At 45.8% G+C, this 24,730-nt stretch overlaps 3 protein-coding genes across 3 annotated transcripts in view; 1 reads left to right on the forward strand and 2 right to left on the reverse strand.

Moving 5' to 3' along the window:
- LOC143766538 (oocyte zinc finger protein XlCOF8.4-like) overlaps positions 1-8,290 on the forward strand; it is a 108,686-nt gene extending 100,396 nt beyond the window's left edge. The window contains exon 7 of the mRNA XM_077254302.1: positions 7,916-8,290. Coding sequence (XP_077110417.1) covers positions 7,916-7,965 — 50 coding nt within the window. The 3' untranslated portion in view covers positions 7,966-8,290. The remainder of the gene's footprint in view (positions 1-7,915) is intronic.
- The window catches only part of LOC143766509 (uncharacterized), a 44,315-nt gene extending 20,055 nt beyond the window's left edge, over positions 1-24,260 (reverse strand). The window contains exons 1-6 of the mRNA XM_077254250.1: positions 23,901-24,260; positions 6,574-6,724; positions 6,263-6,442; positions 6,056-6,179; positions 5,879-5,976; positions 5,591-5,681 (exon numbers count right to left, since the gene is read on the reverse strand). Coding sequence (XP_077110365.1) covers positions 5,591-5,681; positions 5,879-5,976; positions 6,056-6,179; positions 6,263-6,442; positions 6,574-6,724; positions 23,901-24,037 — 781 coding nt within the window. The 5' untranslated portion in view covers positions 24,038-24,260. The remainder of the gene's footprint in view (positions 1-5,590; positions 5,682-5,878; positions 5,977-6,055; positions 6,180-6,262; positions 6,443-6,573; positions 6,725-23,900) is intronic.
- On the reverse strand, positions 13,931-19,092 carry LOC143766492 (uncharacterized). Its single transcript, XM_077254213.1, has 2 exons — positions 17,409-19,092; positions 13,931-17,314 (listed from the first exon to the last, which is right to left on the reverse strand). Exons 1-2 carry the CDS (start codon positions 18,277-18,279, stop codon positions 15,297-15,299), a joined length of 2,889 nt encoding a protein of 962 aa, XP_077110328.1. The 5' UTR covers positions 18,280-19,092; the 3' UTR covers positions 13,931-15,296.
- Positions 24,261-24,730: the final 470 nt, after the last annotated feature.

The following is a 24,730-nucleotide window of genomic DNA, read 5'->3' on the forward strand; positions in this document are numbered from 1 at the left end:
CCCGCCGTTCCAAAATTCTCACACATGGAAATGCAACGCTACTCATCTTAATATCCCCGAATTCAAAACCGAATTAGAGGAAACCATTAGGAATTACTTTGTCGACAACGACACGGAGGGAATTGACCCCTTCACGCTCTGGAATGCCCACAAGGCTGTTCTGAGAGGTAAACTCATACAGATCTCTTCCATATGTAACAGAAGGAGGAGAGAGAACATAAAAAACCTACAATTACAAATCAAAATTAAAGAAGAAGCCCAAAATAGCCTTCCCTCGCCATCTTCGGATATCCATATTGATATCCTTAAACTCAGGCAAAAGCTGGAAGCGACTATCCAATCTGATTTTGACTCATTAATTAAAACATCTAAATTCAAAGTGTACACCTCTTTAAATAAGCCGACAAAATTCATGATGAATAAGCTTAAAAGAGAGAGAATTAAAAATAGAGTAACCAAAATTCAAAATCCACAAGGAGAATTTAAATATCATCCAAAAGAAATTGCTGATACCTTTGCAGAATTTTATCATAACCTTTATAACCTCAAATTAGATTCCAGTACTCCCCAACCAGATAAAGCAGCTATTGAAGAATTTTTGAAGGACATGCACCTTCCTAAAATAGACCCGGTAGATCTGGATTTCCTATCCGCACCTTTCCATACTGATGAAATAAAAAATATAATTCAAAATTTAAAGTCACAAAAAGCCCCTGGACCTGATGGTTTTGTTGGTGAATATTACAAAATTTTCTCAGATGCCCTGTCCCCGCATCTGGAAAAGATCTTTAACAGAGCATCTGTTGCCGGCTCCTTTCCAAAGGAAATGTTAGAGGCAACTATAATCATGATCCCCAAGAGCCAAAACGATTTAGACAAGGTCCAAAATTATAGGCCCATTTCTCTTATTAATTGTGACCTTAAAATTTACTCAAAAATTCTTGCTGAGAGATTGAAGATTGTCCTTCCCAAGCTGATCCACAATGATCAATTGGGTTTCATCATGGGAAGACAAACTTCAGATGGGACCAGAAGACTTATTAATATTATCAATAAAATAAACACATCTAAAATCCCTTCCTTAATAATTACACTAGACGCTGAAAAAGCATTCGATCGAGTCAATTGGAAATATCTCAAAGCTGTCTTGACCCGTTTTGGCTTTGGGGATGGATTAATCACATCCATATTTGCTCTATATTCTTTTCCTAACGCGCGGATCTATATCAACAACCATATGTCTAAAACCTTTTCAATAAGTAACGGTACCAGGCAGGGGTGCCCATTGTCACCCCTTTTATTCGCGCTGGCTATCGAACCTTTGGCGATCCAAATCAGGAACAATGATTTAATCAAGGGTATCAGCACTACTCATCGTCAATACAAAATTAGTCTCTTTGCGGATGACCTGCTACTTTCCCTTTCGGACTCAGTTATTTCAGTTACAAATGTGTTGGAAACTCTGAAATCTTTCTCTAGGGTTTCCTACTTTAAAATTAACAATAAAAAATCCAAGCTACTTCAATTTAACTTGGACAAGCAATCTGAGGATCTCTTAAGAACAAAAACGGGCTTCACCTGGGAAGAGACTGAAATCTCATATCTTGGTATATTTTTCGCTAAAAACTTCTCTTTCACCGTTAAAAGTAACATTAGGAAAATATTAAAAACTATCTCACAAGATTTTCTCACTTGGACTAAGTCTGGGCTGACATGGACTGGTAAAGTTCTTGCAGCTAAGACAATTGTCCTCCCCAAAATCTTTTACCTGTTTAGATCACTTCCACTATCAATCCCTACTGCTCTCTTAAACAAAATCCAAGAGTCGATTAATTCATTCATATGGGGTAACAAAAGAGCGAGGGTGGCTAAAAATATTCTATATAAAAATAAATCCAGAGGTGGCTTGGGACTACCGAACATTCGGGCCTACTACCTTAGCAATCTCATAAAGCAAAGCCACACTTGGTTTAATCACTCTTCAAAGCCGGCTTGGGTAGATTTGGAAACCTCTTATAACAACTACCGTCCCCTAAAATACTGTATATATGATAGAATATTTAAATCCAAACCCCGTAGCTCTTTACACCCCATTATAGGAGCTATTTCTGCCGCTTGGATTAAATTGGCAAGACCCAAGAGAGGCTCCAATAAATCAGAAAATTTATACAACTTTCCACTCAAACTTCTTACAGACCTCTATGATTCCCAGTTACCAGCGAACTGGCCAGGACTGGGTATCAAGAAAGTCAAAGACTTATATGACGGTAACTTTACTACCTTTGAAAAATTAAAAACAAAATTCAATCTTCCGTCTTCGGATTTCATGGCATATATTATGCTAAAAGAACAAATTAATAAATTCATAAAGGGGCCATATTCCAAAGCAGAAATAGCAACCTTACTCCTGAATAATATTGACCATAAGTTGTTTTGGAGTACTAAGTATCTTTACAATTATTTTAACAACGATACTTCTTTTACTAAAAATTCCTATTTCAACCGCTGGGAAAAGGATCTGAGAATGCCTATCAGTAAAGAGCATTGGGAAAGGGCTATAATTAATACCTACACATCTAATATATCTCTTACACTCCATGAATCCTTCTTCAAGTTATTGACTAGATGGTATTTGACTCCGGTAAGGCTGTCTCACTTTGGTGGTGCACATTCCCCTCTCTGTTGGAGAGAATGTGGGTTTCCAGGTAGTTTGCTGCACTTATTTTGGAGCTGTCCAAAAATTAAACCCCTCTGGACACATATCCATCTACATTAATAAAATCCTCAATAAAAATTTTTCTCTCACCCCTCAATCTGCCTTGCTCTCTATTGACCTGGACTGTATACACCCTTCCCTAAGATATGTGATTGTACACATATTTTTAGTTACAAAAAATCTGATTGCCCTCTATTGGAAGAATAAAATGGTGCCGGGACTCTCTGACATTGTCGACAGGCTCTATCTCCATAATTCATTGGAACGCAGATTTGCAGTCGTAAACGGAAATTTATCCAAGTACGGTTTAAAATGGGACAGGTGGAATGCTATGTTTCCTCAAACATAGATTGTCTTTTGACTTATCTGTTGTTATTGGGTCGTTTGATTTTCTTTTTTTAGGTATCTCCTCTATTGCTAATTTGTTATACCAACTTCTAAGTGGGTTCTTGGGTTTTCTACATTCCCTGTTGGCGATGTCTGAGATTGTATTTACTTATAATGGAAGTTATGGTTTTACTTCTTATCCCATCTTGGAAAATAATATTGGAATTAAAGTTCTCCAGTTTTTTTCCTTTGTTTACTTCCCTTTACCCTTCCCTCTCCCTCCTCCCCTCCCTTATCCCACCATTTCCCTTACCTTTATAAAATTTATATTTCTTCATGTATTTGACATTTCTCTGTATAATGTTTAATAATAAAAATTATTTGAAATAGAGTATGACGCTCGGTGGCTCTTGGCAATCTAAACTATCGTAAGGGCCAATATTTTCTATCAGATGAGTTTCAAGAAAAAATTATTAGACATTTAAAGAGAACTTTTTATAATACTGCAGAGCTGAGGCATCTTCAATTTAGATCTCGCACATTTGGAAGAGGCAATGGAGACTAAAAAAAAAAAAATACCAGGGAGTTCAAACTTACAAACTCACCTGAGGCAGGCGGCTGATCCTACCACAATCAAACTATAAACCAGAATGAACATGTAAAAAAACAAAAAACAAAACATAGAAAAAAAAATATGTCACATCTCCCCCAAAAAAGTATGTACGAGGGGAGAACTCCAACACTAAACTGGAGTTGCACTCGTTTATGGTGGACCATTGGAGATACTATGAGTCCTGATCAGAAGAGTAGAGAAAGTATTAGTGCCCCCATTTCAGGAGAGATTGTGCAGTAATCTGAATTTCTTATGATTGAAAACATAAATGTAATTTATGACATGGTGTGAATCTATGAAACCAGGACTCGAGCCATGCCAACACATCTCCTGCAGGCATGCTATTCCATCCGGTTTGCGTTTAGTTGGACCATCATTTATTTTTCAACAGGACAATGACCCCAAACACACCTCCAGGCTGTGTAAGGGCTATTTGACTAAGAGGGAGAGTGATGGGGTGCTACGCCAGATGACCTGGCCTCCACAATCACCAGACCTGAACCCAATCAAGATAGTTTGGGGTGAGCTGAACCGCAGAGTGAAGGCAAAAGGGCTAACAAGTGCTAAGCATCTCTGGGAACTCCTTCAAGATTGTTGGAAGACCATTTCCGGTGACTACCTCTTGAAGCTCATCAAGAGAATGCCAAGAGTGTTCAAAGCTGTAAACAAAGCAAAAGGTGGCTACTTTGGAGAACCTAGAATATAAGACATATTTTCAGTTGTTTCACTCTTTTTTGTTAAGTATATAATTCCACATGTGTTAATTCATAGTTTTGATGCCTACAGTGTGAATGTACAATTTTCATAGTCATGAAAATACAGAAAAATCTTTAAATGAGAAGGTGTGTCCAAACTTTTGGTCTGTACTGTATATATATTTATATGTAAATGTACTCAATGGGTACTGTTTATAGGATTGGGGCTAGAATAGGATATAGGATAGGCTAGAACTGTAGTGGGGCTAGAATAGAGGGGGGCACAGTAGTGATAGATGATATCAGAATAGAGCAGGAGGTAAGCAGCACAGGGGTTAACTAAAGGGGAGGTACAGCAAGGAGCAGGGAAGTATAATCAGGATACTTCCTGATTAGAGACAGACATCAGGTCAGCCTTGCCAAGGGCAGGATGCATGCAGTGTATGAGGCAGCTACAGGTCATGGGGGTAAAGCTGCGGATGGCAATAAGGGGCCCCAGGCTGGAGAATAGTACAGTCGGGCATCAGCTCAATAGGATCATCCTCAGGGCGGTTCTGGGGTCTATGACTGGGGCTGGAGTCAGTAAGATGAACTCCTGGCACCTTTGCAAGATGGAATCGGATAAGTGGCTGACAGGGAGCTGGTGATGCAGGTAGTACGTATTGTCCCCAGAAATTGCATGGATTGCCGGGAGAGAAGAAGGAGAGGTTATAGAAGAAATGGAATCTGCCCAGAAGGCAGGGAAAGTGCAAGATATGATGCTTTGTGTGAAATGTGCTGCAAAAGTGATGGGTGCCCATGTTATCAGTAAAGTTGGTTGAAAAGGACTGATGCTGCAGTGTTATATGGAACCTGGAATCCTGAAGCTGGAGTGAAAGAAACCGAGGGAACTGAAATGAGTACTCTGCTACACACACACACACACACACACACACACCAGAAAGGACTTTGTATTTCATCTGCGGGGCGCCAGGGTGTGGAAACACTACAGTTTGTTGCCACGACTACCACCCTGGCTGCCTTACACTTGCAGGTTGTAAGCGCTATACAAAAGAGTTTTCACAATTTCACACAGCCATTTAAACATTTTCGGATGGAGGAGAATGTTATGCTCTACCCACAAAATTGGGATCACATGATTGTGCCACGTCCGAACTACACCATTGATAAAGCAGCCACAGCCGGTGACTGAGAAGAATCTGTGACTTCTCTGCATTTAGTGGTTAGGTTACTACTCACCTGGGTAGTCATATGTAGGAATCTCCTCTTTACACCGCTCATCACCCCTCACATATGTCTCTGTAGCATTAATATGGGTCAGATCTTCACCCTGAAATAAATATTATAAAAGTCACAGACAGATGGAGAAAGTCACATCTATGATCAGCTCTAATCCTGCCATCTCCACTGTTCCCATGAAGCCAGTATGAAACATGTAATACTGGTGGATAAAAAGGCTGAGCACAAGACCTTCACCACCGTCTACACATCATAGGGAAGATCTCATGACACCTTCTCTCCATCTACCTGATGATTCTGAGAGACATTGGGATCTTCTTGTTTACAGTCCTGTGGAAGAAGAGGACGGGGACATCTCTCTGGTGTTGTCCTCTTACTGGATAGATCTGGAGGAAACACACACAGGGACTGAATTCATTCTTTACATACAGATAATTATAGGCTGTGTGTATTTATTCCTATTACCTGGTGATGTGAGGGGCTGGGGAACCTCCATCATGACGTCCTTGTACACATCTTTGTGTCCTTCTAAATACTCCCACTCCTCCATGGAGAAATAGACAGCGACATCCTGACACCTTATAGGAATCTGACACAGACAATGATACCGTCATCACTCCGATCCCTTCATAGTGTTACTATATAATGTCCCAGCATTCCCAGCAGTGTCACCTCTCCAGTCAGCAGCTCAATCATCTTGTAGGCGAGTTCTAGGATCTTTTGGTCATTGATGTCCTCATGTATCAGTGGGTGAGGTGGAGGCCTTGTGATTGGGCTCAGGGGTCTTTCCCATCCGTCAGACACACGGGCCTGACAGCGCTCACTAGAGGTCTTCTTCACTACTGTGTAATCCTGGTTATGGAGAGACACATTAATAAATGTCACTACAGACATTTCCAGATCCCTCACCTCTCCAGTTCTGTCCAACAGTTTTATTGCCATAAATAAGAATTATGTAATGTGACGCCATCAAAATCTCTCACCTCTCCAGTAAGACGGAAGAGGATCTCTAGGGTGAGGTGTAATATCCTCTCTGCCATCTTGTCCCTCTTCATATCCATTCTTGATGGGTAGTTAAGAAAAATTCTCTTAACATAGAAGAGGTCTCCTGAAAGGATCGGATATTGTAGGGACCTGAACAGGAAGACGAAGAGACGATGAATCATTACAAAGAATTCTGTGTAATAATAAAATTACTTTAGATAACAGAGGAAACATTTCAGAAGACAGAGCGTGTAGATGTTGTATTCTCTAGTCTTCTATGGACTGGAACATAAGCTGAATTACTGAGTAAGACATCTCCTCCATGCAAACAATCACTGGCTATGTTACTCACTGCTTTGGCAGTTAATTTACTATAGGAATCACAAGTTCGTTGGGACAGACCAGAAAATACAGAGTCTGGTGGGGACCCAAGCAGCAATTACCGTATTTTTCGGACTGCAAGATGCACTTTTTCCCAAAAAAAATTTTTGGTGGAAAATGGGGGTGCATCCGACACTGCAGGGAGATCACACTCCCTTCCTAGGCTGGTGCGGCAGTATTCGGCGGTGTGCAGTGGTGCGAGGCTCCACCAACATTTTTGGAAAGCCCAGAGCACTGCACATCCACACTGCTGCCATTCGGTAGCCCCTGGTAAAACAGCCTCTGGAAAAATGGCCACCGGGTTGGCACATGCACACATTGAGATCTCGGGAGATAAGATCTTGGAGCCGAGATCTCAATTTGCAGCAGCATTTTCCCAGAGGCCATTTTACTGATGGCCACTGCATCGCAGCAGTGGGGGTGTGCAGGGCTCGAGGGCTTTCACAAAATGACAGCGTACCCCCGCAACCCTGAGCACCGACAAACCTGCCGCGTCAGCCTGGGATGAGATTTCCCAGAGGCTACCGCTTCACAGCAATGGATGTGCAGGTGCTCCGGGCTTTCAGAAAATGTTGGAGGAGCCACCACACCACGAGAACCACAGAACCTACCACATCAGTCTGCGATAGGAGTCATATCACTGCTGGACCACCGAACACCCCCTGTGACCACCCTTCACCACAGCGCAACTGATTTCCCACGGTAAGCTGAATTCGGTCTGTATGACGGACCACCATTTGACACATTTTTTTTTCCCTATTTTCCTTCTGTAAATTTGGGGTGCGTCTTATGGTCTGGTGCATCTTATAGTCCGAAAAATGGTATATTTTTATTATTTTACAACATTGGCCTAAACTTTATAGGTTTTATTAGTAGATGTCAGAGAAAAAACACAGACAACAAATAGTTTATTCCTCATAGACTCATCTTCCATAACGCTAATTCTCGTCTCATTTACAGACACTGGAATCGGCATTAACAATACTGCAGGAGATATTCATTACACGTGACAGGAGAAATAACGACTTCATGATGAGGACGACATCTTCATCTTCTACTGCGGCTCTAGAAACATATTTGTCCAGAGTCCATCACTGACTACATCACCACTGGCCGTCTATATGAATGTTTCCAGTCTTCCCCGCACTGTAATCTTTTATCACGTCAGATCTCATGTCTGATTCACACACATAAGTTTGAGGATTTTATAAAAAAAAAAAAAATTGTTTTTCAAAAACACCATGGTCAGAAATTACCATATTTTTTGGATTATAAGACACACTGTACCATAAGACGCACCTAGGTTTTAAATTGTATGTATACAGCTCTGGCAAAAATTATGAGACCACTGCAAAATTTTCAGTTAATCTGATTTTTCTCTCAGAAATTTAAAGCTAAAAATGTTGTATTTATGTTCAGCAAATGAGAAATTGACAAAATAATAAAAAAAGAAACAGTGCTTTCAGACCTCAAATAATGCAAAGAAAACAAGTTTATTCATGTAGAAACAACAATACTAATATTTTAACTTAGGATGAGTTCAGAAATGAATATTTGGTGGAATAACCATGATTTTTAATCACAGTTTTCATGCGTCTTGGCATGCTTTCCACCAGTCTTTCACACTGCTTTTGGGTGACCTTATACCACTCCTGGAACAAAAATTTAAGCAGTTCTTTGTTTGATGGCTTGTGACTATCTATCTTCCTCTTGATTACATTCAAGAGGTTTTCAATGGGGCTCAAGTCTGGAGATTGGGCTGGCCATGACAGGGTCTTGATGTGGCGCTCCTTCATCCACACATTGATTGACCTAGCTGTATGGCATGGGGCATTCTCCTGCTGGAAAAACCAGCCCCCAGAGTAAGGGAGCATTGCCTGAGCAGAAGGAAGCAAGTGGTTTTCAAGGATAGCCTTGTATGCGACTTGATTCATACTTCCTTCGCAAAGATTAACCTGTCCAATTCCAGCCTTGCTGAAGCATACCCAGATCCTCACCGATCCTCCACCAAATGTCACAGTGGGTGCAAGACGCTGTGGCTTGTACGCCTCTCCAGGTCTCCGTCTAATTTTCAGCTTTGCCCAACACCTGGTCGTCTAATGGTTAGACACATCAGAGAAGATTACCTTAGTCCAGTCCTCTATGGTCCAATCCTCAGGGCCTTTGGCAAACTTCAGCCTGGCTCTCCTTTGCTTCTCATTGATGAAAGGCTTTTTTCTAGCTTTACATGACTTGAGGCCTGCCTCTAGGAGTCTGTTATGAACTGTTCTTGCCGTACACTTCACCCCAGCTGCTATTTGCCATTCCTTTTGTAGGTCACTTGATGTCATCCTGGGGTTGCTGAGTGACATTCGAATAAGAGGACAGTCATCCCGGTCAGTGGAGAGTTGCTTTCACCCTCTGCCGGTCTGTAGCTTTGTTGTCCCCAATGTCTGCTGCATGACTTTGTTGTAATGGACTACAGTCCGTCTACTAGTAAAGCCAGAATTGAGCCCATCTTTTCCTCACTCAAGACTTTTCTTTTCAACTTTTGACATGTTTACAAATTATTTTTTCATTCAAATTAATTTTGGACTATTTCTAGCACTTGTTTGGTCATCCAGCTTGTCCTATTGCAAGAGGATTGTGAAGACCACAACAGTGTTTTTTTATACTTTCACTCATTAAATAAGATTTGGTTCAGGTGATCACTAAATCAGAAGCACATTAAGGAGAATGAGGTGTACTTTGGTTGAAATTGAACTGACCCTGGAATGGAGTGGCTGTCAGACATGTAGAGATGGTGATTTTTAGAAAACTGTGCAGTGGTCTCTTGATTTTTGCCAGAGCTGTATATGTTCTAATCCTGATATAAGTGGCTCCATTCAGGTATATATAACATCTATCATGGTATGTATGTCCTCATTCAGTTATATATGGCCACCAATCCAGGTATACGTGCCCCCACCACTGAGTATACATGGCCCCTTATCCTGGTGTATATGGCCCCCATCCTGGTTTACATGGTTAACCATCCTGGTATATATGGCTGGCCCCATCCCCGTATACATGGCACCCATCCCCATCCTAGTATACATGGCCCCCCATCTCCATCATAGTATACATGGCCCCTATCCCCAACCTCATATACAGTACATGGCTACTATCCCCATTTTGGTAAACATGGCTCCCATCATTATCATGGTATAGATGCCACCCAATCCTGGTAAACATGGCCCTATCATGCTGTTCACATAAAAAATAAACGATTTTATGCACCTTCCCTCTGCTCAGCGCCATGTTTGATTCCATCAGCTGATTTCAGAGTGTAAGCAGCGCACAACATGTAAGTAGCCTCCACACGCCTAGGTCAGCTTCCAGAATATTCACTGCTCCCCACGCCCATAAATTTGTGCGTGGGGAGCAGTGAATATTAATTTTCTTTAATAGTGGTTGGGCAATCATGTGTACCCGCTATTAAAGAGAATGAATATTCACTGCTCCACAGGCCCAGAGAGAGGGACTGTGGGTGAGAGGGACTATGGGCGTGGGGAGCAGTGAATATTCATGTTCTTTAACAGTGGGCAAATGTGTTAGCCGCAGCTGCTGGCTCCTGCCTCCTGTAACCTGCTCCTCAGTCTCTGCCACTTCCCCCTTAGCCTAGCCACTATAAGGTACATCTGGGCTATAAGACGCACCCTTTTCTCTAAAATTTTGGAGGGAAAAAGTGCGCCTTATTGTCCCAAAAATATGGTACTTGACACCAAAGTCACCATATACAGTGTTTTATGGGGTTTATTTCTGGCCTTAGGCTTTCCTACATTACAAGAAAGACACCAGAAAAAAAAGCAAATATTAAAATGTTTAAAAAAGAAAATAGACACCAACAATTCTTGGAAGAAGAAAAAAAACCATAAAAAAATCAGAAGACACATTCTATTATTTTTAACACGCTAAACATTTGTTTTTCATTTAACTCTTTTGGACCCCAGAACATAGATGTACACCGCAGGGACAGAACAGCTGCGGCTGCAACAAAAATCCTGGCAGTTTAGGGGTGGATGACTGTATGAAAATAGTCGTGCATTCAGGCTTCCACTTGATTGGAACTAGTGGCAGCCGCGGCACAGCAGGAATACAAAGAAGCTGCGTAGAGCCATGGAGAGCCTCGGCCAGTGGCGTCCGTGGATACAAGCGGGGGAAGAGTGGCCGTGGGAAAGCCTGGCGTGTGATGTTAAAGGAACTATGGAGCGGTGCTGAGACCAAGATGGTATCCGATGCGTTTCGAAGGAGTGGCGTCCTTCTTCAACAGGGTTACCGCTATTATCCAGGGACGCCACTGGCCGGGGCTCTCCCAGGCTCTACGCAGCTTCTTTGCATTCCTGCTGTGCCGCGGCTGCCATTAATCCGCCTTCCTGCCATCTGAACACCAGGACTGCCACCACGGATCTTTTCAGGCAGCAACATATAAAGCAGCACCACATCCACAACGCCTTTGGATCCTGGTCAGTCCCCAGCCGGCCCTACCAGTGTATGTGGTTTACACGATTTACATGTGTGCATATATACGTCACACACCCATACCCTGTAGTGTGCAGAGCACCTTAGTCGGGTCACATTTAGGTTAATATCCTGTGGGTTGACAATACCTGCGCGAGGCACAGGATCCACTAGGCGCACTTAGTGGAAGCCTGAACACACGACTATTTTTATATAGTCATCCACCCCTATTCAGCAGGGGTCCTACTCAGAAATTACCCCCACAAGCCCCAGTAGGTGCACTTCCATTCCTCTCATTTTTTGACCAAATTTCCTTCACGGTTGTCATACCCTCAAGCACGGTTTCCGCTTCACTATCATAATTGGTTACAATACATGTCAGTTCTGGCACCTGTCTGTCTCGATTCCAGCTGCTGGGGGTAGCATTCAGGAGTTAGCGCTTGTGTGTTTTGCCTATATACAGCCATGGCAGTTTAGCCACTTGCTCTTGTGAAAAGCAAACATGGCATCTCAGAAGGTGTGACAGAGTTTGGCTGAATGCCCTCCGCCCCGAGTACTCGACAGTATGGGGCGGCCTAGATACTACGATACTTACATGCCTTAGGCCATGTTCACATGATCCTTTTTTTGCTGCGGATCCGCAGCTGTTTTGAGGCTGCGGATCCGCAGCCGTTTTCCATGCAGGGTACAGTACAATGTTACCCTATGGAAAACAAAAACCGCTGTGCCCACTATCCTTTTTTTCGCAGGCAAATCCGTGCGGATTTGCCTGCAGAAAAAAAGAAGTACCATGTCTATTCTTTCTGCGGATTCCGCTCCTGTTTTCAACATGCACCAATAGGAAAGTGCTGTTGAAAACCCGCAGAGGAATCCGCAGAAGAATCTGCAGGAAAATCAGCACTGCAAAAGCACCGCGATTTTGCACTGCGGATTTTCAAAAACAGGACCTGAAAAATCCGCAGCAAAAAAAGGATCGTGTGAACATGGCCTAATAATGGTCAAACAACAGAATCTCAAATACAGATACCATCATAAGAAATCGGGATTAAAGCAACCTGTATACATATGGGTACAACCCTGCGGAGCTCCCAAACATCATTCAACCACCAAAACATAGAGCAAAAACACCACCAAAAAAAAAGCAAAGAAAGTTTTCTTGATTAGAATAAAATTGTATTCTTTTATTGCAAAAAATTAGTAAAAACAGAAGTCATTAAGTTATAAATATGTATAAACAGAGCTATTCGAATATGGCCACAGATGCCAAGATGTACAAATGCTACAGACAAGACATACTCATGGGCAAAGTAATACATAATCGTCAGCAATATCCCCAATCAAAATATCAATCCAATCTAAAATGCCAGTGCATAAACGCCAGATATAGGGATGGCCAAATCCTAAGTGTCCTAGAGGTAAGTATACAATAGTAACAAAGAGATTTCTCACTGTTCTTCGATCAGTGACCTGTCATAGAAAACTCACCACCTGAAACACTAAGGGGCCATACATATTGTAAGTAGTCTCACCCATATACAGTACAGACCAAAAGTTTGGACACGCCTTCTCATTTAAAGATTTTTCTGTATTTTCATGACTATGAAAATTGTACATTCACACTGAAGGCATCAAAACTATGAATTAGCACATGTGGAATTATATACTTAACAAAAAAGTGTGAAACAACTGAAATTATGTGTTATATTCTAGGTTCTTCAAAGTAGCCACCTTTTGCTTTGATGACTGCTTTGCACACTCTTGGCATTCTCTTGATGAGCTTCAAGAGGTAGTCACCGGGAATGGTTTTCACTTCACAGGTGTGCCTTGTCAGGTTTAATAAGTGGGATTTCTTGCCTTATAAATGGGGTTGGGACCATCAGTTGTGTTGTGCATAAAGTCTGGTGGATACACAGCGGATAGTCCTACTGAATAGACTGTTAGAATTTGTATTATGGCAAGAAAAAAGCAGCTAAGGAAAGAAAAACGAGTGGCCATCATTACTTTAAGAAATGGAGGTCAGTCAGGTTAAAAAATTGGGAAAACTTTGAAAGTGTCCCCAAGTGCAGTGGCAAAAACCATCAAGCGCTACAAAGAAACTGGCTCACATGAGGACCGCCCCAGGAAAGGAAGACCAAGAGTCACCTCTGCTTCTGAGGATAAGTTTATCCGAGTCACCAGCCTCAGAAATCGTAGGTTAACAGCAGCTCAGATTAGAGACCAGGTCAATGCCACCCAGAGTTCTAGCAGCAGATACATCTCTACTACAACTGTTAAGAGGAGACTTTGTGCAGCAGGCCTTCATGGTAAAATAGCTGCTAGGAAACCACTGCTAAGGACAGGCAACAAGCAGAAGAAACTTGTTTGGGCTAAAGAACACAATGATTGGACATTAGACCAGTGGAAATCTGTGCTTTGGTCTGATGAGTCCAAATTTGAGATCTTTGGTTCCAACCACTATGTCTTTGTGCGACGCAGAAAAGCCAGATTACTCACCGGTAATGCTCTTTTAATGAGTCCACGACAGCACCCCACATGAGAGAGAGGGATCCGCCCCATAGGAACAGGAAACCTACAGAATAAAAGGAGGCGGTCCCCTCTCCTCCTCAGTTTAGTTTACAGAGTACAAAAAGGGAACCGCAAAAGCTTTAGTATTAATTCTTATTCAGCAAAATATCTTAAACTCTATACAACCATTATTTGTGAATTTAAAAGGAAGAGCTGTGCATAACTTAGGGAGGGTAGTAAATGGGTGCTGTCGTGGACTCATTAAAAGAGCATTACCGGTGAGTAATCCGGCTTTTTACCCTTCGCCACGACAGCACCCCACATGAGAGATTTTCAGAGATTCATTATTTGGGTGGGATTACTGTATTAAGAACAGCTCTACCAAAGGTCAGATCAGAAGATGTAGATAGATCAAGTCTATAATGGTTGTAAAAGGTAGAAGGTGTAGACCAAGTTGCGGCCTTACATATTAAATGGATCGGTACGTCCGCTTGTTCCGCCCAGGAGGAAGCCATGGCTCGTGTTGAGTGCGCTTTAATACCCGCTGGAGGAATCTCGCCTTTTGATGTATAGGCCAAGCAGATAGCATCTCTGATCCATCGAGATATGGTAGCTCTCGTGACCCCATGTCCTTTCTTGTGGCCCTGAAAGGAGATAAACAGAGTCCTACTCTCCCTCCATGTCTGACACCTTTCTATATAGGTCAGGATGGCTCTTCTGACATCTAAGGTGTGGAATTTATGTTCTTCTGGAGTTACAGGTGGATCAAAAAAGGAAGGGAGAAATATCTCTTGGGACCTGTGGTAGGTGGACGCTACCTTAGGGAGGTATGAGGGGTCTGGTTTTAGGACTATCCGATCCTGGAATATCAGTAAGAAGGGTGGGTCTACTGATAGGGCCTGGATGTCGCTAACCCGTCTAGCTGAGGTTAGGGCTACCAAGAGGGCTACTTTATATGTCAGGATTTTTAAAGGTATTGAATCTAGTGGCTCAAATGGGGAGCTAGTTAAAGCCTCTAGCACTAGATTTAAATCCCACGGGGGTAGACGGGGGATATGGACCGGTTTACTACGTTCACAAGATTTTATGAATCTGGAGATCCACCTATTAGCTGCTATATTGCATCCATATAGGGCTCCTAATGCCGAGACCTGAACTCTCAAGGTATTTACAGATAATCCTAATTCTCGGCCTTTCTGCAAGAACTCTAAAATAGGTGTGATTGGAACTTGCTTAGTGAACGGTAGCGCGTGAAAGTCTAAAAATTTATTCCATACCCTACTATATATTAGGGTGGTAGATCTTTTCCTGCTCAATAAGAGGGTGTTAACTAGTTCTGCTGAGAACCCTCTTGATCTTAGTAGTTGCCTCTCAAATTCCACGCCGTCAAGTGAAGACCTTTCACTTGCGGGTGGAAAAAGGGGCCTTGGGACAGCAGTTCCTTGTCTGATGGGAGGATCCATGGATCGCATAGGCACATGGTCTGGAGACAAGAGAACCATGGTCTTTTCGGCCAGAATGGTGCAATGAGGATCACTCTTGCTTGTTCTCTCCTGATTTTTCTGATCACTAGAGGAATCAGAGACATTGGAGGAAAGGCATATGCCAGCTGGAACCTCCAAGGATGGTGGAGAGAGTCCAACATATCTGGGTGATCCATGACGTTCAGGGAAGCGAACCTTTTTACTTGCCGGTTGTCTCTTGTGGCAAATAGGTCGATTTGTGGTATCCCCCATGACTCTGTTATCACACTGAATATGGATCTGTTTAAGGTCCATTCCCCTTGACATAGCTCGTTTCGGCTGAGGTAGTCTGCCCTGATGTTTTCTACACCTCTGATATGTAGGGCTGTTAGGGATGTTAGATGAGTCTCTGCCAGCTGAAAGATGTCTGCAGCTATGGTCATTAGACTTCCTGATCTTGTGCCACCCTGACGGTTCACATATGCCACTGTGGTGGAATTGTCCGAGTAAATTCTTACATCTGCTCCTTGAATCTGCGGAAGAAAGTGATTTAAGGCACATTCTACCGCTTTTAACTCCTTCCAATTGGAGGAACATGACAATTCTGCCTGGTCCCAAGTATCTTGGGCCAGACTGTTTTTCATATGTGCTCCCCACCCAATAGGGCTGGCGTCAGTGGTAATTATTTTAGACGGGTCTATTATCCATGGCACACCCTCTGAGAGGTGGTCCATGTCTAGCCACCAGGATAGTGATTCTAAGACATCTTTGGAAAGAGTTATTTTGCTTTCTAGATGTCCGTTTTTACCCTGAGCCGACAATACCTCATACTGTAATTGACGAGTATGAAATTGCGCCCATGGTACAGCAGGGATACATGATGATAATGACCCCAGTAAGGACATGCTCTTCCTTAGTGTCATGTAGGGGTTGCGTATTGCGTCTGATACCCTTGATTGTATAGTCAGTTTCTTTGCCTGGGGGAGGAAGCATCTCTGACTTACTGAGTCTAGCTGGATTCCTAGAAATGTCTGGACGGTTTCTGGATTCAGCCGGGATTTTTCGAAGTTGATGATCCAACCTAACTCCTGTAGGGACGAGATCGTATTAGATAGACGAGTTTTACACTGAAGCATGGAATTTCCCACCACTAGAAAGTCATCTAGGTAGGGTATTATCAAGGTATCTTGTTGACGTAGATGAGCCATTACTTCTAATATCACCTTAGTGAAGATGCGGGGAGCCATAGAAAGCCCAAATGGCATTGCAACATACTGAAAGTGACGAACCTGTCCTTCCAGGATGACTGCTACCCTTAGATACTTTTGATGTTCCGGATGTATGGGAAGATGATAATAAGCATCCTTTAAGTCTATTCCGGCCATGACACACCTAGGAAACAAGAGTTTTATGGTTGAACTAATAGATTCCATTTTGAAGGTATGATTACGCAGGAAGGCATTTAACCTCTTGAGGTTTATGATGGTTCTAAATGAACCATCAGGCTTATTGATCAAGAATAAAGGGGAATAGAACCCCCTCCCTTCTTGGTCTTGGGGAACTTCTATCAGGACTTTTTTAGACAGAAGAGATCGGATCTCTGATTCCAGAGCCCTTTGTTGATCTTGACCTTTTGGAGATGTTACTATAAAGGAATCCCAAGGGATTCGATCAAATTCCAATTTTAGGCCGTATTGTACAATGTCCAGAATCCACTGGCTGGATGTTATTTGTTCCCATCTGGGGAAGAAGAATTTCAATCTGCCGCCTACCTCCTGGTTAGCGGTATTTGCGTTTCGGGTTATGGGACCCGCTAAAAAAGGCACCTTTTTGCTTCGGGTCCTTCGACTCCCATCGCTCCCTTTGTTCGAACGGCTTGTTCCTGGTAAAGGGACGTCTTTTGAAGGCTCTCCTGTAGGATGGAAGATACTGGTTAGGGAAGCCTTTTTTCCTTTCACCTGCTTTACTTAGGAGCTCATCCAGTGCTTTTCCGAAAAGGAACTCACCCTGGCAGGGGATCGCACAAAGTTTTGCTTTGGCCTGTGCGTCCCCTTTCCAGTTCTTTAGCCAGAGTGCTCGCCGGGCTGTGTTCACTAGGCCGGCTGACCTGGCTGCTAGGCGTAGCGAGTCCACAGAGGCATCAGCCAGGAATGCTACTGCTTCTTTGATTAGAGGGAATTTCGGCAGGATTGACTCTCTCGAAGTTCTACCTCTAATCTGTTCCTCCAATTGCTCCATCCACACTAGCAGTGACCTTGCAGTGCAGGTGCTGGATATGGCAGGTCTGAACGCCCCCGTGTTGGCTTCCCACGACCTTTTTAGTAAAGCTTCCGCCTTACGATCCAGCGGGTCTGTCAGGACTCCTGAATCTTCCACCGGTAAGACCGACTGTTTGGTTGTGGAGGCTACAGCGGCATCCACCTTCGGCACCTTTGACCAGGTATTTAGTTCCTCGTCACTGAAGGGATAGCGTCTTTTAGAGGATGATGGTAGAAAACCTCTATTTTGCTTATCCCACTCTTTTTTTACTATTTCTTTAATAGTTTTTATGACGGGGAAGGACCTACGTTTTTTCTGTCCTAACCCCGCGAACATGATGTCCTGAGCCGTTTTACTTCCTTTCTCCTCTGAGCACCCCATCGTGCTTCTGACAGATTTTATTAAATTGTCCACACTGCTGTTGGGAAGACAAAGTCCCCCTTCAGCCTCGGATGAGCTCGGCTGGGATTCCGCTTCGTCTGAGGATATACATACGTCCTCTGACTGTGAACTGCCCGGAGATTTGGACCTACTAGGCTGACGGGTACTGGTAGTACTAGTCTGCGCCAACCCCTGCATTTCTTCCCGGATTATAGCTCGGACATCTGACGGAGTCATTATGTTTTCCTGTCGTAAGGTTTGCACGATACACTCCGAACATAGTTTTTTGACATAATCATCCGGGAGGGACTGTGTACATAAAGCACATTCCTTGTGCTTGGACTTGTGTGTCCTTTTCTTAGTCTAGAGGAAGGATACAGGAGGAACATATATCAGCATATAGGAAGAGACTCTTTCAAAAACTCACCCAGTGAAGCTGACAGGTACCGGTTCTGGAGGCGGATTTCGTTTGGTGGTAGAACCCTTCCCTGGAGGTCGATCACCACTCTTTGTGCTGCTCCTAGCGCTCCTCTCCTTGCTAGGAGAACGCTGTTGCACTGCGGGCAAGTGCGCATCGTCGGCCGGTGAAGCCATCTTACACACACCGGCCCGACGCTAGCGCTGCATTTTTAAAACTGCCGCCCATTCTCCTGCCTCCCCGGACCAACCCGGAAGTGCTCCAGCGACTTCCGGGTTAGACGCGCCGCTCTCACTCACCATGCGGCGGCTAGGGATATTAAGCCGGCCGCTGCAGCGCGCGCGTCCTCACGGTGCCGGGCGGACCCACGGTGACCGGACCCGGACCGTGGATGCTTGGCCAGACGAGGGGGGAGGCTGCAAGCAGGGGCTCCCCCGCCGCTGCTTCTGGAACCGCAGCCCCTGCCGTTCCCACAGACACCGACGCAGGCGGGTGCATGGCCCAGGGATCCTCTTCATCTGTAGGTAAGCCGGGTCCCTGTAGGAACAGGAAACCTAAACTGAGGAGGAGAGGGGACCGCCTCCTTTTATTCTGTAGGTTTCCTGTTCCTATGGGGCGGATCCCTCTCTCTCATGTGGGGTGCTGTCGTGGCGAAGGGTAAAAAGGTGAATGAATGGACTCTACATGGCTGGTTCCGACCGTGAAGCATGGAGGAGGAGGTGTGATGGTGTGGGGGTGCTTTGCTGGTGACACTGTTGGGGATTTATTCAAATTTGAAGGCATACTGAACCAGCATGGCTACCACAGCATCTTGCAGCGGCATGCTATTCCATCCGGTTTGCGTTTAGTTGGACCATCATTTATTTTTCAACAGGACAATGACCCCAAACACACCTCAAGGGCTATTTGACCAAGAAGGAGAGTGATGGGGTGCTACGCCAGATGACCTGGCCTCCATAGTCACCAGACCTGAACCCAATCGAGATGGTTTGGGGTGAGCTGGACCGCAGAATGAAGGCAATAGAAGACCATTCTCGGTGACTACCTCTTGAAGCTCATCAAGAGAATGCCAAGAGTGTGCAAAGCAGTCATCAAAGCAAAAGGTGACTACTTTGAAGAACCTAGAATATAAGACATAATTTCAGTTGTTTCACACTTTTTTGTTAAGTATATAATTCCACATGTGTTAATTCATAGTTTTGATGCCTTCAGTGTGAATGTACAATTTTCATAGTCATGAAAATACAGAAAAATCTTTAAATGAGAAGGTGTGTCCAAATTTTTGGTCTGTACTGTAGATGTCCATCTGTAGCCACGCGCCCCGACGCGCGTTTCGCAATGGCTTCCTTGGGGGGCTGGGATTTAATTAGAATCACCTGGAAAACTAATTATCACGTGTTTAAGATTGATTTCAGTGATCCATTGAGACACTATACCATCCACGAGTTTATTTAAAAAACAAAACAATGAAATCTTTATGGCACTTAAATACAATTTGCATAATAATTTGTAAACATTATCCTGTGTGAATTGCAAGCTGCTATTGTTGGAAAATTGTACTATGTAGGGGGATGGCTGTAATGTGGGAACATTATACTGTGTGTAGGAATCTGCTATTGTGGGAACATTATACTATGTAGGAGGATGGTGGTACAGTGGGAACATTACAATGTGTGTGGTGGGATGATGGTACTATGGAAACATACTGTGTGGAGAGAATGGAGGGACTGTGAGATACTATGTTTGGGGGTATGGTGAAACTGTGAAAATATCTTTTGTGTGAGACATGCCAGTACTGTGGAAACTTTATACTGTGTGAGGGGAATCATATATACTGCATAAGGGGTGTAACAACATGTGTCGTAAGAAGAACAAATCCTCAGGGCTGTGCGGCATTTGTACAAAAAGACTGCCATCTGCCATTCAGACAGGACCCTACAGAATCAATGGGAAGAGAAAGTTTCAGGAAGAAACAGTGTAGATGGTACACCAGGTCAGGTGACCTTGATGACACAGTTTCCTGTTATTATAAAGGCCATAGCCCCAAAGCCAAATCATGTTTGGCACCAAGCAAAAAACAGGGTGCCAGTGAAGAATCTGAGGTACCAGGCCATGGCAAAGTGCCCAAGGCAGCTGGTTGTTGTGGCAGTACCCAGGCGGCACCAGATGAGTCCCAGAGTCCAGACTATGCCAGCTAAGGCCCGAGAACCACACCTGTGCTCATCAAGACCCGGAGTCCAAACTATGCCAGCCAAGACATGAGAACCAGATCTGCCCTGGTCAAGACCCGGAGTCCAAACTATGCCAGCCAAGACCTGAGAACCAGACCTGCCCTGGTCAAAACCCGGAGTGCAGACTATGCCAGCCAAGGCCCGAGAACCAGACCTGTGCTGATCAAGACCCGGAGGCCAGACTGTGCCAGCCAAGACATGAGAACCAGATCTGCCCTGGTCAAGACCCGGAGTCCAGACTATGCCAGCCAAGACCTGAGAACCAGACCTGCCCTGGTCAAGACCCGGAGTCCAGACTATGCCAGCCAAGACCTGAGAACCAGACCTGCCCTGGTCAAGACCCAGAGTCTAGACTTTGCATGTCAATTCCTGAAAACCTAACCTGCACCGGTCAAGACTCAGAGTCCAGATTAAGCCAGGCAAGAGCAGAGTCCCAGCTCTTGTTACTTTTGGTACAAGAGACGGATGTGCCAATGATCTGTGAGGAGAGTCTGCTCAGTAGTATACGCCTGCATTAAAGAGCAGGAGGCGTGAGTGAGCCGGGCCATTGCTTTCAGCACTGAAATCAGTACAGGTGTTGGTCCAGGGTGTACAAGAGACAAGGTGAAAGCTGGTAGAAGTGAAGGCGGCCCACTGAGCCCTGATAGACTTTATTAGGAGGACTTATGGCCTAACGGGAAGAGGCGGTGACCCCACTATGGCCGGTGTTCGCAGAGTAGAGTGTTGTCGACTATATGTGTCAGGAAAATCACCCTTGTCAGTAGCTAAAGTCACATGTGGTTAGAGGCTGCTATTACAGTGAGAATGAGTCGGAGAATTCATTGTGTATCTGATATTGTATATTTCACCTCGTAATTACCCTGTTCTGCATTATTCACTGTTGCCATAGTGATCACACTTCCCATTATCAGGAAATAAATAATTATATTGGTTACTTCCGCCTTGTGTATGTCGGTGTGTTGTATCCGGTCACCTGATTACAGGGGCATTATGGAGGCATTATACTGTGTGGGGGCATCATATATACTGCATAAGGGGCATATTGGGGGCATTATACTGTGTGGGGCCAAGAAAGAGGCCCTGTACTATGAGAACAATCCGCTACCTCACTTCCTGTCCTCCATAGTTGGGTCATATGTTATGATTCCTATAAAGTGGCAACAAAAACCTCAAAAGAGTCTCAGTGCTGAAGGGGTTAATGTCCCCCGTGCTCAGTAATGGGGAATCTCCAGCACCGACCTCCACCCGCAGAGCCGCACTCCACATAGAGAATAATGGAGCTTCCAGCACCGACCTCCACCCGCAGAGCCGCACTCCACATAGAGAATAATGGGGCCTCCAGCACCAACCTCCACCCGCAGAGCCGCACTCCACATAGAGAATAATGGGGCCTCCAGCACCGACCTCCACCCGCAGAGCCGCACTATACATAGAGAATAATGGAGCCTCCAGCACCGACCTCCACCTGCAGAGCCGCACTCCACATAGAGAATAATGGGGCCTCCAGCACCAACCTCCACCCGCAGAGCCGCACTCCACATAGAGAATAATGGAGCCTCCAGCACCGACCTCCACCCGCAGAGCCGCACTCCACATAGAGAATAATGGAGCCTCCAGCACCGACCTCCACCCGCAGAGCCGCACTCCACATAGAGAATAATGGAGCCTCCAGCACCGACCTCCACCCGCAGAGCCGCACTCCACATAGAGAATAATGGAGCCTCCAGCACCGACCTCCACCCGCAGAGCCGCACTCCACATAGAGAATAATGGGGCCTCCAGCACCGACCTCCACCCGCAGAGCCGCACTCCACATAGAGAATAATGGGGCCTCCAGCACCGACCTCCACCGGCAGAGCCGCACTCCACATAGAGAATAATGGAGCCTCCAGCACCGACCTCCACCCGCAGAGCCACACTCCACATAGAGAATAATGGAGCCTCCAGCACTGACCTCCACCCGCAGAGCCGCACTCCACATAGAGAATAATGAAGCCTCCAGCACCGACCTCCACCCGCAGAGCCGCACTCCACAGAGAGAATAATGGAGCCTCCGGCACCGACCTCCACCCGCAGAGCCGCACTCCACAGAGAATAATGGAGCTTCCAGCACCGACCTCCACCCGCAGAGCTGCACTCCACATAGAGAATAATGGAGCCTCCAGCACCGACCTCCACCCGCAGAGCCGCACTCCACATAGAGAATAATGGAGCTTCCAGCACCGACCTCCACCCGCAGAGCCGCACTCCACATAGAGAATAATGGAGCCTCCAGCACCGACCTCCACCCGCAGAGCCGCACTCCACATAGAGAATAATGGAGCCTCCAGCACCGACCTCCACCCGCAGAGCCGCACTCCACATAGAGAATAATGGAGCCTCCAGCACCGACCTCCACCCGCAGAGCCGCACTCCACATAGAGAATAATGGAGCCTCCAGCACCGACCTCCACCCGCAGAGCCGCACTCCACATAGAGAATAATGGGGCCTCCAGCACCGACCTCCACCCGCAGAGCCGCACTCCACAGAGAATAATGGGGCCTCCAGCACCGACCTCCACCCGCAGAGCCGCACTCCGCATAGAGAATAATGGGGCCTCCAGCACCGACCTCCACCGGCAGAGCCGCACTCCACAGAGAGAATAATGGAGCCTCCAGCACCGACCTCCACCCGCAGAGCCGCACTCCACAGAGAATAATGGAGCCTCCAGCACCGACCTCCACCTGCAGAGCCGCACTCCACATAGAGAATAATGGAGCCTCCAGCACCGACCTCCACCCGCAGAGCAACACTCCACATAGAGAATAATGGGGCCTCCAGCACCGACCTCCACCTGCAGAGCCGCACTCCACATAGAGAATAATGGGGCCTCCAGCACCGACCTCCACCCGCAGAGCCGCACTCCACATAGAGAATAATGGAGCCTCCAGCACCGACCTCCACCTGCAGAGCCGCACTCCACATAGAGAATAATGGAGCCTCCAGCACCGACCTCCACCCACAGAGCCGCACTCCACATAGAGAATAATGGAGCCTCCAGCACTGACCTCCACCCGCAGAGCAGCACTCCACAGAGAATAATGGAGCCTCCAGCACCGACCTCCACCCGCAGAGCAGCACTCCACAGAGAATAATGGAGCCTCCAGCACCGACCTCCACCCGCAGAGCCGCACTCCACATAGAGAATAATGAAGCCACCAGCACCTACCTCCACCCGCAGAGCCGCACTCCACATAGAGAATAATGGAGCCTCCAGCACCGACCTCCACCCGCAGAGCCGCACTCCACATAGAGAATAATGGAGCCTCCAGCACCGACCTCCACCCGCAGAGCCGCACTCCACATAGAGAATAATGAAGCCACCAGCACCTACCTCCACCCGCAGAGCCGCACTCCACATAGAGAATAATGGAGCCTCCAGCACCGACCTCCACCCGCAGAGCCGCACTCCACATAGAGAATAATGGAGCCACCAGCACCTACCTCCACCCGCAGAGCCGCACTGACTCCAGTACACATATATGGCGGTAAGGTAAATGCTAGAGTGTATGGGCTCCTTCCCGGTGTGACGTCATTTCCGGGGGCGTGTCCTATCGGGAGGGGCGTGTCCTATCGGGAGGGGGCGTGTTCTCCAAGGCGGCAAAGGAAAGCAGCATGACAGCTTGTGGACGCCATGGAGGTCAGTGGTTTCAGGGTGAAAAATGCTGCTTGCTGATCGCTATTGGGGGGAGGCCCTGTGGTGGTCGACCTACTTGTCTGTGTGGGGAGTGACCCGTGGTGGGATTTTGGGGGCTCCGCTGCTGCTGGCTATTGTGGGGGACCCCTGCAGTGGGATTTGGGGGGGCTCCGCTACTGCTGGCTATTGTGGGGGACCGCTGCCGTTTTTGGGGGGCTCCGCTGCTGCTGGCTATTGTGGGGGACCCCTGTGGTGGAATTTTGGTGGGCTCCGCTTCTGCTGGCTATTGTGGGGGACCCCTGCGGTGGGATTTTGTGAGGCTCCGATGCTGCTGGCTATTGTGGGGGACCCCTGTGGTGGGA

Source organism: Ranitomeya variabilis, chromosome 4, assembly GCF_051348905.1.
Source record: "Ranitomeya variabilis isolate aRanVar5 chromosome 4, aRanVar5.hap1, whole genome shotgun sequence".
In the NCBI taxonomy this organism is placed as follows: Eukaryota; Metazoa; Chordata; class Amphibia; order Anura; family Dendrobatidae; genus Ranitomeya; species Ranitomeya variabilis.

Coding starts and splice junctions, on each gene's coding strand:
- LOC143766492 (XM_077254213.1), bottom strand. CDS start 18,279: ATGACTCCGTCAGATGTCCGAGCTATAATCCGGGAAGAAATGCAGGGG. Junction 17,315..17,408: donor TTGTGCGATCCCCTGCCAGG/GTGAGTTCCTTT, acceptor TCCATCCTACAG/GAGAGCCTTCAAAAGACGTC.